Raw genomic sequence first — 19347 nt, 5'->3', positions numbered from 1 at the left:
TCAGAGATTTTTTTTATGGTAAAGAATCCTGAAATATGACCATCATATAACCAAAATTTTCCATCTGTTCCGGAACCCTCCGCAGCATTGCATATGAATGTCTGTCCTAACACAGATGATCAGTTGAGTACAGGGAGCATCCACAATGTGCAGTGCTGGAAGTCTTCATGTACAAAAGTATTTATTACCAAGAATTTAAATCATTCATACTCATTCACAGTGTTTCTAATCTAAATTATTCATCCTCTCTTTTGGAGTTGCAACATTACTCTCATATTTTAAAACTAAAACACATTTAGAAACAAAATATTTTTATTTTCATACAGCAATGATCTACAAGATCTCAGGCCAACATCAGCGGAAAAGTGCATTGATACAATCAAAGCCGAATGAATAGTTTCCCCAAAGCACAAGATAAATAAATCACTATCCACTGACCGACAATGGATCATTATTCATTGTTGTGACTACACTGATAAAAGCAAAGCTCCCTTGTCCTAAAAGAATTAATGATCTAAAAAAGAAAATCAGCTATAAAAGCTCTTGTAGATGGTGGTGTCGTCTGCACACTGGACGTCTCCGGCTCAAACTGGAGATTGACCGTCTCGCTAAAGGCTAGCTGAGCGAGTTAGCCAGCTAACTCTGGTAAACATGCTTACATAAACATGGCTCTACTTTCCAATCGATGACCTTCACTAGGATCATAACGCTTTAATTCACTTCACGCTCAGGAATCCATCAGGTCAAGCTCATTCCACTAGTTACCAGGATAATTGGGCTCAAGTGTTTTAAGGAATAGCGACCAGTTCAGACAGCACCTACAATAAGTAGAATTTTTCAACAGCATTTCGGTTCACATCACTATCATCAGGACTTTTCTGCTAAAGCAGGTTCCCATCTAGTGTAAATATATATATATATATATAAAAAAAAGTTAAGATCGCACTCATCTTCTCTCGTGTATTTACATAATGACGCTCTGAAAGATCAACATCTGACTACCTGCTTTAGTGATCCTTACAACTATATGCATATACATTGATTCCCTCTCTATATACACACACATTCAAGATGTATATATATATATATATATATATATATATATATATATATATATATATATATAATTATTATATATTACATTCTCTCTTTCTCTCTCTCCTCAGAGAGAGAGAGAGAGAGGTGGAGGTTTTAAGGGGACAGACATAAATAGTGGTTCAACAGTATGTGGGAGTTTGTGTGCTTAAGTGTGTTACTGTGAATCCCAGCATTCTCAGCGGAGGGTCTCTGTCCGAATCCAGCGAGCCCTGTGGGAATGCGTGTGTTCACTGTAGTGCGCTCTGGGAGAGCATGAAGGCCAGCTTTGGAGTCGATCAGATGATGGGGGCTGATCTGTCATTGGTGATCGTGGGCCGAAGTTTTACTGTAGCGAATGGATTCCCTCCCCTAAAGACACACAATACCGTTACTCTGGCTGTTCATATGCAACGACAGATTTTAAGAACATTTATACATTTTCTTTAGAAACTGTGAATGGTGCTTTTCTGTGCAAAACAACTGTGCTAAGTTTTTGTTTTTCATGAGACTTTTCCTACTTCATACTTTAGTACAAAAAAAGTGCTAAACTTTCAACAAAAACTGATTTCTTGATGAGTTGATATTTTGTAACAGTGATTCATGATGTCTAAATATAAATTCAAAAGCAAAACGTCCTAAGCCTGTGTAGCTGCTCTCGACTAAATGACACTCAATGGATCACTGTCAAAATGAATTTCATATCGATTCACTAGTTGATCATTCACATTGCAAGCATTGAGGACAGACAACAAACATGATCCATTAATACTCACCCTAGGAAAGGATGCTTTGGCAGCCCGTTTGACAGAGGGACCTACAGGAAACAAAGAGCAGGACACGTCACACATCTGCAGAGTAGACAGCAATCTATAAGCTCGTTGACAAGCAGCCAGGTACCACAGGAGGGTGAATAACCAAAATAAAACCTTTAAGAGCTGTGAATAGGACACAGCAGTCTGAGAAACGGACACTCACACTAGCAGTACTGCAATGAGTATGCAACAATACAAGTTTCAAATAGTAATGTACTTTTTTGACCTCATTATGTTCCATGGTTAATTCAGCAAGTGGCATACAGCTATTTTTTTCTTTGGAAGTTTAAGTAGCATAAAATACGATTCATTGCTTCTGGTTCCTGTAATCACACTGGAAAATACATGGAAAATGAGACAAAGAATCAAATGTCCTGGACAATTCTTTCTTTGTTTGTCATTGAAGAACAAGTAGTTTACAATTAATCCAAAATAATTAACGCTTTTAGCAGAAAGTGCTATGTTCTGACCCTCTAAGGTTTGACACATGAGAGAAGTATTTTGAATTACGTTGTTTAATCACACCGACATAGTGATGCTGACTTGCTTTGACAGTTGCACTTGAAGGAGCTAGGAATTAAGTGGCCTACCTAAACATGTTAATAATTATTAAACAAATCATTTTGACACGGTATATGCTTGGGCTTGGCACAGCAAACTGCAGCATGCATGACAGCATTAGCCCAATAAAGTGTAGCAAATCGATATGTAAAGTCTTATTATTTAGTTTCAGAATTATTAAAACTTCTTCCATCTCCATAAGAAATAGTTTTTTGTAGTAATCCTTTCACGTAGTCCCTCTAGTTTTTTATACTTCTGAAGAATATGGGAAGTCAAAATGAGTCACATATCACATATTCAGTTTCACATATTCAGCGATTCACTCACTTTAGCTCAGTGTTTAAAATTAGGGATGTGTTCATCTATGCCATATCGTGTATCATCTATGGTAATATAATAGTAGGCTACCTGACTGCAAATCTAATATTGATTTTCTGGAACACTAAACTTACATTTTAGACAAAATATTGTCTATTGTCCTTTTTGATTCTGAATGAATCTGAGTTTTTGAACGAATCATTGATTCAATGACCCATCCATACAGACCGTCATTTGCTTCTTTTGTAAATTTTGTAAAATTTATAAAGCATTTTGAATGAATAATTTGAAAGAATTCCTCCAATGACTTACTCGTTAAGACCGTTATTTGCTGCCACCTACTGGTGGACTTCCCTGTTCAATAGGGCTGCACGAGTAATTGTACGATTTGAAAAAACCCATTGAAATCACGCTTAAACGTTTTGTCTTAGTGCAATTATGAAATCGCATAGCTGCAATTATCTTGTCAGTGAATTATGGCTCCAAATGATAATCCATCTGAAAACATCTGAAAGTTTGATCGCTTATAATGTGCATTTGAAAAAACAACACGCGTCAAACATCTTTCTAGACATGAGAAGCATTTATTAACATCTTGTTCAACAAAAAACAACATTTAATAATGTGTTTTACTCCAAACTCACTTCATAACGACAGCTGAGCATCCTTCTGTCAGATGAAGTGGCTTACACAGAATATGGCAGTCCTGTGTTTATTAATCATGTTTAATCAATCAAAATGTTTCAATATTCTGTTTATTCAGCTACAGCGATTGTATAGGATTTCCTGGAATGACATGTGTTATCTACTTCTGCAGCAGGGAATATTTGGAGTTTCTGCGTAAGAGCGCCCTCTGGCTTTCAGATGGAGAAGCATTTACTACTGATCACAGAGCCGTATAGCTCTGACAAGCTGCGCATAAAATAATCGCAGCCTTTGCCAAATCGCGTGCGATAAATCGTGCAGCCCTACTGTTCAACTTACGGAATGAATGCAGCACCAGTACCTTTTTTTCCGTAAACAGAATAGGGAAGGCGTAGGACATACAGCGTAAGTGTGGTTTTGGCAGAACCACTTGGAAAAGGTGATCATTTGTTTATATAAAACTTTTTTTTTTTTTTGAAAATGACCGATCGTTTCTCTAGATAAGACCCTTATTCCTCGTCTGGTATCGTTTAAAGCCCTTTAAAGCTGCACTGAAACTGTAAATTTGACCGTCAACCGTTTGGAGGCCAGTGAAGTCCACTATAAGGAGAAAAAACCTGGAATGATTTCATAAAAAACCTTCATTTCTTTTCAACTGAAGAAAGAAAGACATGAACATCTTGGATCACATGGGGATGAGTAAATTATCAGGAAAATTTTATTTGAAAGTGAACTAATCCTTTAAGTAGTTTATTTATATATTATATGAATACGCTATAAAATAAATTAAGATGAATATAAACAGTGTGCTTTCCAAATGCCGTCAAAAATATATTATGAATTTAAAAAAAATTAAAACAAACTATATGTTTTTAAAAACGTCTGGAATATATTACTTTAGGCATTGAATCTGTGATCCTAGTCTTTTATTCCCGTCATAATGAATTTTGAATGATCTCTGAAAAAGATTGGGAACCCTGGCTGTGCGCTTTGGTTATACATAGCACATTTTGGCAAATGTAGAACATTTATGTATCCCACACATACAGAATTTTATCATAATGTGCAGTATACATCCAATATACTGCAGAAATAGTCTAAAAAGTATGGTAGTGCGCTACTCCCAGCATTAGTAAAACACAGTCTGATTATATGATGAGAAGCTTCCTTCAATCAGTCTGAAACATCAATAAAAGAAACATCAGAGCTGCTTTAGAAAGTGCAGAAGGTCAGGCATTCCTCTGCATCCAGAAGTCATTCAGGTTTGATGTCTAACAGGAAGAGCTGAGCACACAAGGTCTGGAATCTAGTCCTGCTGGAAACACGAGTACTTTAAAGCCGTGTGACCATTGTGACGGGTATTAAAGAAGACACGATCTGATTACTGTCATCGGGTATGTGTGCAGAAAACTGAAAGTGTCAAAGCTGCAAAAAGCGAGTCTTTCATAGGCTGTAAATGATGTCTAGCATTTTGTGTGCAAATTTATTTCTCAGCCGCTGTCACATACATATGCAAACACATGCATAAGAGGTAGTATCAATAAACAAAACAAAACTCAGAATATCACAAGATGCAAATTTAAAAGCATACAGATTAAAACATTGCAGTTCTGGGTGGGTGTTGTCTGACTGAAGTCAAAAGAGTCCACCCACAGATTGGATCTCACCATCCTCTGGTCAGCCATCCGTTTCTTTAATACATAGTAAACTTAACAAAAGCCTCTTTCTATTAAATCTATTTGGAATCTTGAATTATTTGAATTTAGCTGTCGACTGGATGAATGTGTCGTCTAATCTCATTTTAACTTCCAAAAACTTGTCTTATCCATTTCAAAGTCATCCACAGAGGTTCAAAATGAAACTTATAACTGCCATATCTGTAACACTGTATCATCAGGTATTCTTCACATATTTAGGGAGTGCCCAACTGTTGTCAACCTATGGAATTACGTAAACATTGTTTTGTCCCCCTTACTACCAATTGATTACATGTCTAGTCCAGGATTATGTCTTCTCAATGATAATTCTGACTCCTTTATAAGCAGTGGTGTAGTCCTAAAAAAGAAGTGGTGTACTATTATAACATGACAATAGATTATGGACTTTTGACACAAAACAATACAAGTGGGTATACGCAAATCCTGATCCTTGGAAGTCGTAACATATGCAAAATAATAATATGTAATAATATGCAAACAGCCCTGAGCAAAATGTAAGTATATGGAGTATACGTGCATATGGCCTCATCTACACAACTATTTTATAAGTTCATCACAAAAGAGAATAAACTTATTTTTGTATTTTTTTTTTTTTCATTTTACAGTGAAATTTTACAATAGTAGTGTTGCTTATTTTGTTTATTATTTTATTTAGTAATATGAATAATAATAATAATAATAATAATTATAAATAACAGTGTCCTCCACAAATATTGGCACCTTTAGTAAATATGAGCAAAGGCGGCTGTGAAAATAAATCTGCATTGTTTATCTTTCAAAAAAAAAAAAAAAAAAATCACTTTCATTTAAGTAAAACAATTGAAAATGGGTGGAAAAGCTCATTATGAAATGTTTTTCTCTAGTTCATGTTGGCCACAATTATTGGCACCCAATTATTGCAATGTTTTTTTCCCCAGATAACACCTCTGAGTCTTCTTCTATAACGCCTGATGAGTTTGGAGAACACCTGACAAGAGATCAGAGACCATTCCTTCATGCAGAATCTCTCCAAATCCTTCAGATTCCCAGATCCATGATGGTGCTGCTTCTCTTCAGTTCACTCCACTCATTTTCTTTAGGGTTCAGGTCAGGGAACTGGGACAACCATGGCAGAAGCTTCATTTTGTGCTGGTTTTGATGTTTGTTTTGTATCATTGTCCTGATGGATGATCCAACCACAGCCCATTATTGGATTTCTAGCAGAAGCTAGAAGCTGTTGGTATTTGATATAATCCATGATACCATGTATCTGAACAAGATGTGCAGGACCTCCAGCAGAAAAATAGGCCCACAGCATTAAAGATCCAGCAGTATATTGAACCGTGGGCATGGGGTACTTTTTATCCATGTGTGCACCAAATCCATCTGGTGGGTTTGCTGCCAAAAAGCTCTTGTTTTAGTTTCATCTGACCGTAGAATCCGGTCCCGTTTGAAGTTCCAGTCTTGTCTGACAACTGAATATGCTGGAGATTGTTTCTGGATGAGAGCAGAGGATTTTTCTTCAAACCCTCCCGAACAACTTGTGGGGATGTAGGTGCTGTTTGATCATTTTTTTAGGCTTTCTGAGACTCAAGACTCCACTAATCTCCACAAATCTCCAGCTGTGATCCTTGGAGAGTCTTTGTCCACTCAAACTTTCCTCCTCACTTCACATTAGGATGATTTAGACACACGTCCTCTTCCAGGCAGATTTGTAACATCTTTAGTTGATTGAAACTTCTTAATTATTGCCCTGATGGTGGAAATGGGGATTTTCAATGTGTTAGCTTTTTTCTTACCCATACCCATTTTCTATTTTGTGAAGCTCAACGATCTTTTGCTGCACATCAGAACTATATTCTTTGGTTTTACTCATTGTGATGAATGATTAAGGGAATTTGGCCTCTGTGTTTACACATATTTGTACTCCTGTGGAACAGGAAGTCATGGCTGGACAATTTCATGCTCCTAGTCACCCTGGTGTGCTAAAAAATGTAAATGGGAATATACTTCAGAGATATTTTACTCAGAAGAATTTCTAGGGGTGCCAATAATTGTGGCCAACATGTATTGGAGAAAAACATTTATTTCATAATGAGCCTTTTCCCCCACTTTCAATTCTTTTCCTTCAATGAAAGGTTAGATTTTTGTGAATTTTTTGAATGAAAGATCAAAAAGATAAACAATGCAGATTTTTTTTCACAGCTGCTTTTGCTCATAATTACTAAGGGTACCAATATTTGTGGAGGGCACTGTATGTATGTATGTATGTATGTATGTATATTATATACACACACACACACATATATATATATATATTAATTATATTATATATAAAAAAATAATTAAGACAGCCAAACATTTTAATATAAGCAATTTAAAAAAAACAATACAAAAGTTTTATTTTACAGTTATACTGTCAAATAAACTTATTTTTGTATTATGTTTTATTAAATACTCTATTTTTCATATTACAGAAATATTACAATAGTAGTGGTCCTTATTTTGTAATATTTCTGTAAAATGAAAAATAGATTAGTAAATAATAAATAAATAATAATAATTATTATTATTATTAATACTACTATTAAGCAGCTCTAAGAAGAAGCACAGCAAATCTGGAACTTTAAAAAAAATGTTTTGTTTTAAATAAACTCACAATTAAATGGTTTCCGATTGAAAATGAAATAATTAAGACAGCCATAAATATTTAAAAATAATTTTTTATTAAATACTCTATTTTTATTTTACAGTAAAATATCACAATAGTAGTGTTCCCTATTTTGTATAATATTTTTATTTAGTAATAATAATGATAATATTCATTATTATTATTAAGGTTATATTAATATATAAATTAAGCAGCCTGACAATCAGCAAAGCAAATATGGAGCTTTAAAAAATAAATAAATAAATAAATAAATAATTTTAAATTGCCATTTTTTTTCTCAGAAAAGTCTTAAAAAGATTTCACACAGCTTTAACTTCAGTCTCTCCTTTGTTGTCTGTGGGATATTTTGCTCATTTTATTGTTCTCCAGATGAAAATCTCAAGCCTGATCAACACATCTCTGACAAGCCACACAATGTGAGGCATCATTCATGTTCGTAGCTCAAACAGCGCAAGATTAATTTAAGTGGCTTGCTGAAATGCATAACCTTAAGTATGAGTAACGGCAATACTTGTGCTATAGTGATAATAGTGAGGACTGAAATCTGAGTCTCCAGCAGAGGGCAGCTGAGAACCGCAGTAACTGTACACAGGGAAGAGATGCCTCTTGATTCACTTAGTGGTTATTTTGGCACCATATTAGTCCACTGCTATCATCCAGCTGTGCATATTAACTCCAGATATCAGCAAGATCTCATCTCTGACATCAACATTGGCATATAAATGGCCTTAATCTGGTTAGATGCTACTTTTTTATACAGTAAGGCTTTCTGATGTCAGTGTCACAGTCTCTTTCATGGCTACAGTGTCACTATTTGCATTCTTTTGAGATTCACATCTATTGTCAGTCTTGCATCAGTCTCTGCTGTCTTCTTTTTCTCTTTCACACACAGAAAACCAGGTAGGGAGCATTTTTCACACAATGCCTTCAACTGTGAGGGTTTGAGACGCGTCCTCGCCCACCTCTGACCTGCACCGATAAAACACTTTGTGTGTGGAAAAATACAGCCTCAGCTTCACTTCAACAGGAAGATCTCCTTTCCTGTTTGACATCTACTAATACAGGGAGCTTTTACGAAGAGTGTCCGTGTTTACCCCGGCTTTCCGGGGCGGAGAGATGAGCTTGGCTTGAGTAATTGCATGGCACGAGTCCCTCGTTCGCCACAGCGATGAGCCAACCCTCAGCAGGGAGGACAGGTGCCGAACAACAGGGCTTCACACCTACGGATCTGGCTCCGGCACGTCTATTGTGTGTACAATATCAGGAGGTGAGCCGCAGGCGCTGGTGCCGACGGGGTAAATGAATGGGTGGATCTGCGAGCGCTTTGGAACCCTGGAGCGGGTTTCAGGTTGAAGTCCGTGTGGAATTCCATCGGAAAGGTTGAGCCGTGGCCCGGATGCGTGTGTGTGACGGGAGGCCGGGGCTCACTGGAGGATTTGGTGAGCGATGAATATTTCACCGCGTCCAGAGAGAGGAGTATCCACTTTCACAGCCCGGCCATTGACACCCGCACCCCACAAATATCACAAATCAGGGCTTCCTCCAAACAAATAACGCTTCACAGCTAGGTGACTCTTTCAGAGTCATTAGACCTCATTAAATGAGCACCTGGAATGAGATCATGTGTCTCATCAGACCAGCCCTACCACTAAAATTAGCATGAGTATAATACAATAGACGTGGACCGTGACATTACGTAGTTCTGGTATTGCGTTGCTTGATGACAACAGGCTGCTCGATGAAACCGCTGTGGGCGCAACACAACACAGGGTCTTCTGGGAATAGGCAAAATACCATCATTTACATGCATTGGTTGGAATGTGTCCCAGCCCACAGTTCTGCCTCATGTGTTTGCATGCATGCAAATAACACGGGCTACCATGTTTTAGGATATCTTGACATGTTAAAACCCCCATACATTAGCTGCATATTGAAAAGATGTGATTTTGTATTTAATAATAATTAAGTAATTAATAGGGCTGTCATGATTCCTTGATCCTTCCTTTAAAAAATACTCGATTGCAATTTATCCAGGTCGAGTAACTGGCAAAATACAGGAAGAGGTGCATTCCACGGACAAGAATCCATTAAACTGTTTTCTTAAAGGGGAGGTTCACCCAAAAAATAAATAAATAAATAAATTCTGTCATTAATTACTCACCCTCGTGTCGTTTCACACCCGTAAGACCTTCGTTCATCTTCAGAACACAAATTAAGATATTTTTGATAAAATCCGATGGCTCAGTGAGGCCTCCATTGACAGCAAGATAATTAACACTTTCAATACCCAGAAAGCTACTGAAGATGTATTTAAAACAGTTCATGTGACTACATTGGTTCAACCTTAATGTTATGAAGCGACCAGAATACTTTTTGCGCACCAAAAAAACAAAATAACGACTTTATTCAACAATATCTAGTGATGGGCGATTTCAAAACACTGCTTCTTGAAGCTTCAAATATTTATGAATCATTAGTTTCGAATCAGTGGTTTAGAGCACATATCAAACTGCCAAAAATCACATGATTTCAGTAAATGAGGCTTTGTTGTGTCACAAGTGTTTCAAAATTTCAATGGTTCACCACTGGTTCGAAACAAATGATTCGTAAAGCTTCGAAGCTTCATGAAGCAGTGTTTTGAAATCGCACATCACTAGATATTGTTGAATAAAGTCGTTATTTAGTTTTTTTTGGTGCACAAAAAGTATTCTCGTCACTTCATAACATTAAGGTTGAACCACTAACTGTCTTTAGTAGCTTTCTGGGCATTGAAAGTGTTAACTGTCTTGCTGTCAATGCAGGCCTCACTGAGCCATTGGATTTTATCAAAAATATCTTAATTTGTGTTCTGAAGATGAACAAAGGTCTTACGGGTGTGAAACAACATGAGGGTGAGTAATTAATGACTCACTTTTTGGGAGAACTAACCCTTTAGGCTGCATGATGTATTAAACCATTTAAAAACCATACAATAGCATAGTGCTATTATGAATTCACAAAGGCAGCAATTCAATTAAATAAAAATATGCCCTGCGGGTTTAATATGCGTTTTAATTATTTTTAATTATACATGCATACAGGTTACATGCGTCTAAGAGCAGCTCCATTCACAGTAAATGCTTCTCCACACAAACTGTTATCATTTACATGCGTTGAGCGTCTCAAACTCCATCTCTGCATATGCTGTGAGTTTGTGTTGCTTGTAACGTTCATCTGGGAACACAATGTGTGCCATTTCACAAGATTTGTAAGGTAAATCATTTATAAAACTACCCCAAACACAGGAGAATACATCAATATGTTTCTAAATATGCAAACTGTTCATCGTGATTTCAAAACGAAAGTTGAAACCCTCGCTGAGTTTGTGCATGTTTTGATGTCCACATGTTCTTTTTCAAGAAATTGCAGTGTCTGTAGCATTTCTATTGCAAAGAAGTTTCCAAATATTAAAGATTTAAGTGAACATTTGAATTAAATGTCAAAATTAATCAAGGATTTGATCTGCTGTTTAGTGTAAAATGAATAATGAATATAGAAAAGCATAGCAGGTTTTCTAGGATTAATCAATGCAAATAATTATTTAACAAATATAAAATAGAATGTTTTACTGGAACAATTTTGGTAATTCTCACTTTGTTCTTCACTAATCTCAGTTTTTATTAGCACACCTCACATCCTAGCCAATAAATAAATAAATCAATTCCTAAACATACACAAGTAAAATAATCTGCCAATGGGGTAAGTAAAATAATCTTATTTTAAACCGAAAACAAGATTATTTGGCTTTCCCCATTGGCAGATTATTTTGTTTGTTTTAAGGAAAAACTCACTTAATTTTGACTTATTTTTTTCTGAAAACGAGACAATTTTACCTGTCTAGAAAATGCTTCTTGATTTAAGAATTTTTAAATATTTGGACTAGAAACAATATTAAAAAAAACTAAGAAAGAAAAGCATTTTTTGCAGTGTGAGTACTATATTTCGGAAAGGAAATTCTACAAAGTCCCTAAAGGCACATGGAAAATAATATAAGATGGGAGGAAAAAATATATTTCAATGCTTTTGCATTATCTCCCAATTATATAGTTGGGTAATTATATTGATTGTTAGTATTCGTGAGGGAGCCGCCATCAATGCGGGGTATTGCTATCGCTTTTGAACGCACGCTTACTTTTTACTTTTGTTGTCCAATTCATGATCACGCATACTTTGTGTATAGGGAGCAGTGGTAATAATATTTGTCATATTTGTGGTACTAATATTTGATATTTGTCAATGACACTCAGGATGTGTTGCACACCAAATCCTCCGACAGCATCCTGTCGGTCAACATGTGATAAGTGATGTACTGTAATGTAACGGACTACTGTGCCAGGCCTAAACATGTCCCTTTAGGGGCTCCGTAGAATGAGTTACTCACTTTCCGTGCCTTTTCGAATTTGGATTTAGGATACAAGATACAAGATTTGTATTACAGATCTCGTTTTCTACAGTGTTTTAGTGAAAGTATCAATCTATTTAGCTGTTTATTTCACTGTTTTTGCTACTGTTGTTAAAATAACCACGTCATCTGCAGCTCTCGTAGTGCTATATGTCTTCAGCAGGAGAGAGAAGCAACGCACACAGATTAAATGAAGCATGTTTGGCTCTAGATAAAAATATTAGAGGATATAGTGAAAGATCAAGAACCAAGCCAGGGTCCGGAACCGGACTGCTATTTGAGGACCCCTGTTATAATATCATACTCTGGTAGAAATGTGCAAAATATGTTACTTCCAGGGCAGACCTCTTCAGTGATTAAAATGGGAGTGATTTCATATCGATTCTCAGGTAGTAAATCAACATAGTGAAGCAATATGGTGCATTAACATTGAGTTGATCAGCTATTTTACAACAAATTCAAAATGTGTCCAATCTTTTTATCATGCTGTTTTGAGCCTCTGGTTTAAACTTCAAGTGCTTTATAATGTGAAGCTGGTTTTGCTTGTGTCAGACATACAATTTATTTATTATGAATAATGTACTGTTTCCAGTGTACTTTAGTGTAGTTTAATTTTTGAGCCACTATGTGGTGCTATTCTATGTTTTTGATAGTAACCTCTGACCTTAATAGCAGCCATCTTGTTTTACTCAGTTGATGCTGATAGTCACACGGTTAAAGCAGCTATTTTCAATCCTTTCATCATCTTTGCAATCGTTTAAAGAAGCTTTGTCTGTAAGTATTACAAGTGCTTACAAGAACGTTATCATCATCTTATATTGTTATTGGTGATGTTATTCAGGACAAATTTCATATTTAGAGAGATTATTTTCAGTACAGTGTTACATGCATCTGCTTTATTAATGTGTATAGTATATGCAGTTATCCCTTATTTGAACTGTTAAATTTCTTTAATGCACGTTCTTTAGAAACTTATTTTTTCATTTTTTATGTATTTCAGTTTTACTCTGTTCCACATATTTGAAGTGGTGGTCATAATAAATCCATGCTTTAATTCAACGTCCCTGTGGAAGGAGTTATCTATCTGCCTAGTTAAGAAGGGGAACTCTTTTACGAGGGCAGAATAGTAAAAAGACAATTAACATTGATTGCTGCATCAGTGAATAGGATTTCAAGTTCTGCTTTCACTTCAGAATGTCTTCGAAAGAGAAACATAGTCTGAAAACCAGATCAGTGTGTTCGCGATCATCAAGACGCTCAAGCAAGTCAGCAGCAAGTGTAGCCGCATTGGAGGCTCGCGCAAAGGCAGAAGCAGCACTGACTAGAGCCACGTACGCGCAAAAGGAGATAGAGGTGAGAGTGAAACAAGCTCAAGTACAAGCACAGCTTAAAGTAGAGGAGACTCGTTTGGAGGCTACACTGAATGCACTCCACCAACAAAGAGAAGCAGAAGCTGCTGCAGCTGAAGCATCAGTGTTTGAGGCAGCTGCAGAAATAGGGGACACTGAACGGCTGTCTGAAGGCAAAGAGTGTCATTCTTCAAATGATTCATTGAAAAGGACTGAGAAATATGTAGAAGATCAGCATAAATATAAAGAGGTACAGATACCAATGCTTGCAGAAACCAATGAAGACAAGCCATTAGCTCCATACTGTGTTGATCTGCCACAGCCTGAACCTTTCGTGCAGAGTAGCCCTTTTCAGGACTTGCCAGAGAGACAGCCTCCAACTCGTGACCTTGCACACACTGTAACACCCCTCAGCTCCCACACCATGCAGATTCATGCTGAATCCTACAAACATGCAGGTGGGAACACATCACAGTTTAATTCTGCATTACATGATGCATCGTCTCCTAGACACAACATTAAATTGACAAGCTGCTCACCCTCTCATCACAAGGAGTCTCATACTGCTCGCTCAGATGTGTTTGAGCTTGCAAAGTTCCTGGCTCGCCGTGATCTTCTGACAGGTGGACTTTCAAGATTTAATGATAAGCCGGAGAACTATTGGGCCTGGAAGTCCAGCTTTTGCAATGCTATTGAGGGACTTGATCTTAAGCCTAGTGAAGAACTAGACTTACTTATACAATGGCTTGGCCCAGATTCTACTGAACAAGCAAGGCGCATCAGATCAGTCCACATCAATCATCCAGACATTGGCCTCGGCATGGTCTGGTCACGGCTGGAGGAATGCTATGGCTCTGCCGAAGCCATTGAGGCAGCTCTCTTTAACAAACTTGAACGTTTCCCAAAGCTGTCTAACAAAGACCCTCTACGTCTCAGAGAGCTAGGAGACCTACTTCTTGAGTTGCGGGCAGCCAAAACTGAAGGCTATCTACCTGGCTTGACCTTCCTGGATACTGCACGAGGCATCAGCTCCATTCTAGAGAAACTCCCATACAGTCTACAAGAGAAATGGATGTTGCAGGGAACTCGTTACAAGCATGAGTATGGTGTCAGCTTCCCCCTTTTCATTCTTTTGCGATTTCATTTGTTGTGAGGCCCGCATGAGAAATGATCACAGCTTTAACATGAGTATGCATAATGCTACATCATTTAAAGGAGATAGATTTTCAACAAAGGCAATCAGAACTACCATCACCGTTCACAAAACAGAAATAGACAATGCCACACAAAGGGATGAATCTAACAAGGCAAGTGACAACCTCAACAGACAATGTCCAATCCATAAAAAGCCACATCCCCTTAGAAAGTGTAGAGGTTTCAGGGAAAAGACTTTGCAGGAACGCAAAGCTTACCTCAGAGAGAACTCGATATGTTTTAGATGCTGCTCCTCAACTACACACCAGGCAAAAGACTGTAAGGCAATAATCCAGTGCTCTGAATGCGACAGCAACAAGCATATAGCCGCACTTCACAATGGCCCAGCCCCCTGGTCAAAAAAGGAGGATACCAATCCCTCTACAAACTATGGCGGGGAGCAAGAAGAGCCTCCTTTCCCCAGTCGCCACATCCACCTGCACACAAGTATGTGGAGATCATAGCAGCGGAAAATCCTGCTCAAAGATCTGCCTGGTAAATGTGTATCCAAAAGGTGAGCCTCAGAACAAACAAAAGGTTTATGCAATCATAGATGATCAGAGTAATAGATCTCTGGCAAGATCTGCCTTCTTCGAGATGTTTAATGTTGCAGACAATACAGCACCTTACACACTTAGGACGTGTGCAGGCATCACAGAAGCTGAAGGGCGTAGAGCTGAAGGTTTTATGGTGGAGTCTTTGATGAACAGACACGCCTTGCTCTTCCATCACTTATTGAATGCAACCTCATCCCAAACAACAGAGCAGAGATTCCTACTCCAGAGGCTGCAAAATACCACAACCACTTAAAATCAGTAGCCTCCAAGATTCCATGTCTAGATCCAAAGGCCAAAATTTTGCTTCTTCTCGGAAGAGACCTCATTCAGGCACACAAGGTGCTGGAGCAATGCAACGGACCACAATATGCTCCCTTTGCACAGAGGTTGGCCCTTGGGTGGGTGATAGTTGGAGATGTATGCCTTAACGGAGCTCACAAGCCTTCATCAGTTGATGTTTTCAAAACTCATATTTTAGGAAATGGGCGCCCCAGCTACATGAGTCCATGTCCAAACAGTATGCATGTAAAGGACTTTTTCAATCTTCACAATGAGCCACAGAAATCCTCCACTCTGAACCCTAAACAGAGCAGTTTGCTGATGCATAATGAATGTCCGATAGGAGAGTCAGTTTTCTGCCACACAAAGTATGACGATAAACCAGCTCCCTCTATGGATGATCTTGCCTTCCTGAAGATTATGGAAAGAGAATTCCATCAGGATGAGTCAAATAGCTGGGTTGCCCCACTTCCGTTCCGTAGCCCACGGCAACGCCTTCCAAATAACAAGGTTCAAGCCAACAACCGGCTCACGTTACTGACTCGCAAACTAAAAACACACCCCCGAAGAAAAGGAACACTTTGTGGATTTTATGCGTAAGATATTTGAGAATAAGCATGCAGAGTTGGCACCACAATTGCAGAATAATGAAGAGTGCTGGTATCTGCCAATGTTCGGGGTGTACCATCCAAAGAAGCCCGGCCAGATAAGGGTGGTATTCGATTCTAGTGCTCGACATCAAGGTGTATCATTAAATGATGTTCTCCTTACTGGCCCTAACGCAAACAATAGCCTCTTGGGGGTTCTGCTGCGGTTCAGGAAGGAACGTGTGGCAGTGATGGCAGATATCCAGCAAATGTTCCATTCCTTTGTGGTCGCAAAAGAGCATCGGAACTTTCTGCGCTTCCTTTGGTATGACAACAATGACTTAGACAACAAGGTGCTGGAGTACCAGATGCGAGTGCATGTATTTGGTAATAGTCCGTCTCCAGCAGTTGCCATATATGGGCTCAGGAGGGCTGCCCTCGCAGGTGAAAAGGACTATGGATCCGAGGCAAGGCACTTTGTGGAAAGGAATTTTTATGTGGATGATGGCCTTATCTCTCTCTCCACAGAAGAGGAAGCCATCAAGCTGCTCAAGGCCACTCAGGAAATGCTGGCTCTGTCTAATCTACATCTTCACAAGATTGCCTCCAATAAAGTGGAAGTTATGAAATCATTTCCTGCAGAAGATCTTGCAAAGGAGTTAAGGAATCTAGATCTGAGCACTGGCCTCCCACCAGTTCAGAGAAGTTTGGGGGTGAGTTGGGACATGTCTGAAGACATGTTCATCTTCCAGGTTGCAGACCAGTTGAGACCTTACACCAGACGTGGGGTTCTGTCAACGATCAACAGTTTGTTTGACCCACTTGGCTTTGCTGCACCTGTCGTAATTCAGGGCAGACTCCTGCTCAGAGCGCTAACCACAGAGTCTTGTGACTGGGACACACCTCTACCAGACGAGAAATTTAAGGAATGGAAGGTTTGGAGAGAGTCATTAAAAGAGCTTGAGCATGTCAAGATTCCCCGCACGTATGCTACAATCTCTCTCTGTCAAGCACAAAGAAAAGAGATGTGCGTCTTCTGTGATGCATCCACAAATGCTATTGCAGCTGTCGCTTACAGCAGGGTTACCAATGCAAGTGGTAATGTAGAAGTTGGTTTTATGTTTGGCAAGGCTAAACTAGCCCCCGCCCTGAGATCTCTGTCCCCAGACTTGAGCTGTGCGCAGCTGTTCTGGCTGTAGAAATAGCTGAAACAATTGAAGATGAGATCGACACCAAACTGGATGCTGTGACTTTTTATTCTGACAGTAAGGTTGTCCTAGGCTACATCTGTAATGAATCCAGGAAGTTTTATGTGTATGTTAACAACAGGGTGCAAAGGATACGGCAATCTACATGCCCTGAGCAGTGGAAATACGTACCTACCGATCAAAACCCTGCCGACCAAGCCACAAGATCAGTTTTGGCAGCTGACCTTCCCCATAGTATGTGGTTGACTGGTCCAAAATTCTTGTTTACGACGACATCACCTGAAACTGACACTAGTCTCTTCAGCATGATAGACCCAGAAGAAGACATTGAAGTACGTCCCCAAGTCACTTCTTGTGCTACACATACTTCAAGTAAGGAGTTGGACACCAAACGATTTGAAAGATTCTCAAGCTGGCGATCGCTAACTCGTGCAATAGCAAGACTTGTGCACATAACCCATTCCTTTAAGCAGGATAGCGGCAAGAGCACTTGCAGGGGGTGGCATATATGCGTTAAGCCCTGCTCAGTCCAAGATCTGGAAAAGGCCAAGTCCATTCTTATCCACAGTGTACAAGCAGAAGCCTTCTCAGAGGAGCTGAAATGCCTTCAAGTAGGCACTGTGATTTCCAAACAAAGTCCTCTCTTCAATCTATCCCCCTACATTGATAAATCTGGCTTACTCAGGGTTGGTGGACGCCTTTCACAAGCAAACCTTGGGAGGGACGAACAGTGTCCTCTTATTCTCCCTGGTCATTGTCACATCACATCTCTACTCATTCAACATTATCACAAACAAGTTGCACATCAGGGGCGCATCTTCACTGAGGGTGCATTGAGAGAGGCTGGTTTTTGGATTATAGGTGGTAAGAGACGCATCAGTAGTGTGATCTTTCAATGTTTACAGTGTCGCAGACTGCGGGGAAAGATTTTGACTCAGAAGATGTCTGACCTACCTCCTGAAAGGCTCAGTATGGACCCTCCATTCTCCTATGTAGGGTTAGATGTTTTCGGGCCTTGGATGGTCACCTCACGTCGAACCAGAGGAGGACAAGCAAACTCAAAACGCTGGGCAGTGCTGTTCACATGTATGAGCACTAGGGCCATACATATTGAAGTCATAGAGTCAATGGATAGCTCCAGCTTTATAAATGCTCTCCGCAGATTCTTTGCTGTTCGAGGTCCAGCAAAACAGTTGCGGTCGGACTGTGGCACCAACTTTGTTGGAGCATGCAAGGAGTTGAAGATGGAGTCAGTCACAGAAGACAGAAGGGTACAAGAGTATCTGAGTGACAGTGGATGCTCTTGGGTGTTCAACCCTCCTCACTCATCTCACATGGGTGGGAGTTGGGAACGTATGATCGGGGTTTCAAGACGGATCCTTGAATCTATGCTACAAAAACTTGGACCTTCAAAATTATCCCATGAGGTTTTGACCACCTTCATGGCTGAGGTCACAGCTATAGTCAATGCTCGTCCCCTGGTACCTGTTTCTACAGATCCAGACGCTCCTTTCATTCTGACTCCAGCAACTTTACTCACTCAAAAGACTTCCGCAGTTCCTCCTCCACCAGGAGAATTTGGTGAAAGGGACCTCTTCATTCGTCAGTGGAGGCAAGTCCAAAGCTTGGCCAATACATTCTGGAATCGCTGGAGAAAGGAATATCTCGCAACCTTGCAAAACCGTAAAAAATGGCAGAATGAGAGCTCCAATCTCCAAGTAGGAGATGTTGTGCTACTGAAAAACATTCAAGCGAAAAGGAACGACTGGCCAATGGGAATCGTGTTAGAGACATTTCCCGGGAGAGATGGGAAAGTAAGGAAAGTTGAGGTCAAAGTAGTCAAAGATGGATCGTCTAAGGTGTTCCTGCGACCTATATCGGACGTCGTTTTACTGCTGTCTGCTGGGACTGAATAGATAAATGTTATTATGCTTAATGATGGCATCTTACC

The 19347-nt window shown here is 39.2% G+C and overlaps 3 protein-coding genes across 3 annotated transcripts in view; 2 read left to right on the top strand and 1 right to left on the bottom strand.

The window, feature by feature from the left end:
* Nucleotides 1-353: 353 nt before the first annotated feature.
* Nucleotides 354-19347, bottom strand: part of baiap2l1b (BAR/IMD domain containing adaptor protein 2 like 1b) — an 81125-nt gene continuing 62131 nt past the window's right edge. Inside the window, exons 13-14 of the mRNA XM_067382679.1 lie at nt 1851-1891; nt 354-1446 (exon numbers count right to left, since the gene is read on the bottom strand). Coding sequence (XP_067238780.1) covers nt 1374-1446; nt 1851-1891 — 114 coding nt within the window. The 3' untranslated portion in view covers nt 354-1373. The remainder of the gene's footprint in view (nt 1447-1850; nt 1892-19347) is intronic.
* LOC137013983 (uncharacterized) lies at nt 12394-14724 on the top strand. Its single transcript, XM_067378057.1, has 2 exons — nt 12394-12996; nt 13223-14724. The coding sequence occupies exon 2, from the start codon at nt 13417-13419 to the stop codon at nt 14722-14724; it is 1308 nt and encodes a 435-aa protein (XP_067234158.1). The 5' UTR covers nt 12394-12996; nt 13223-13416.
* Nucleotides 17386-19312, top strand: LOC137013970 (uncharacterized). The gene has a single exon (XM_067378041.1). It carries the CDS (start codon nt 17633-17635, stop codon nt 19310-19312), a length of 1680 nt encoding a protein of 559 aa, XP_067234142.1. The 5' UTR covers nt 17386-17632.

The sequence above is a fragment of the Chanodichthys erythropterus genome, chromosome 3 (assembly GCF_024489055.1).
Source record: "Chanodichthys erythropterus isolate Z2021 chromosome 3, ASM2448905v1, whole genome shotgun sequence".
Classification (NCBI taxonomy): Eukaryota; Metazoa; Chordata; class Actinopteri; order Cypriniformes; family Xenocyprididae; genus Chanodichthys; species Chanodichthys erythropterus.
The sequence above is the reverse complement of the archived record's forward strand: the minus strand, read 5'-3'. Positions and strand labels throughout refer to the sequence as shown.

Bases quoted from the DNA above. Each gene is read 5' to 3' on its own strand.
- LOC137013970 (XM_067378041.1), top strand. From the start codon at position 17,633: ATGTGGTTGACTGGTCCAAAATTCTTGTTTACGACGACATCACCTGAA.
- LOC137013983 (XM_067378057.1), top strand. From the start codon at position 13,417: ATGTCTTCGAAAGAGAAACATAGTCTGAAAACCAGATCAGTGTGTTCG.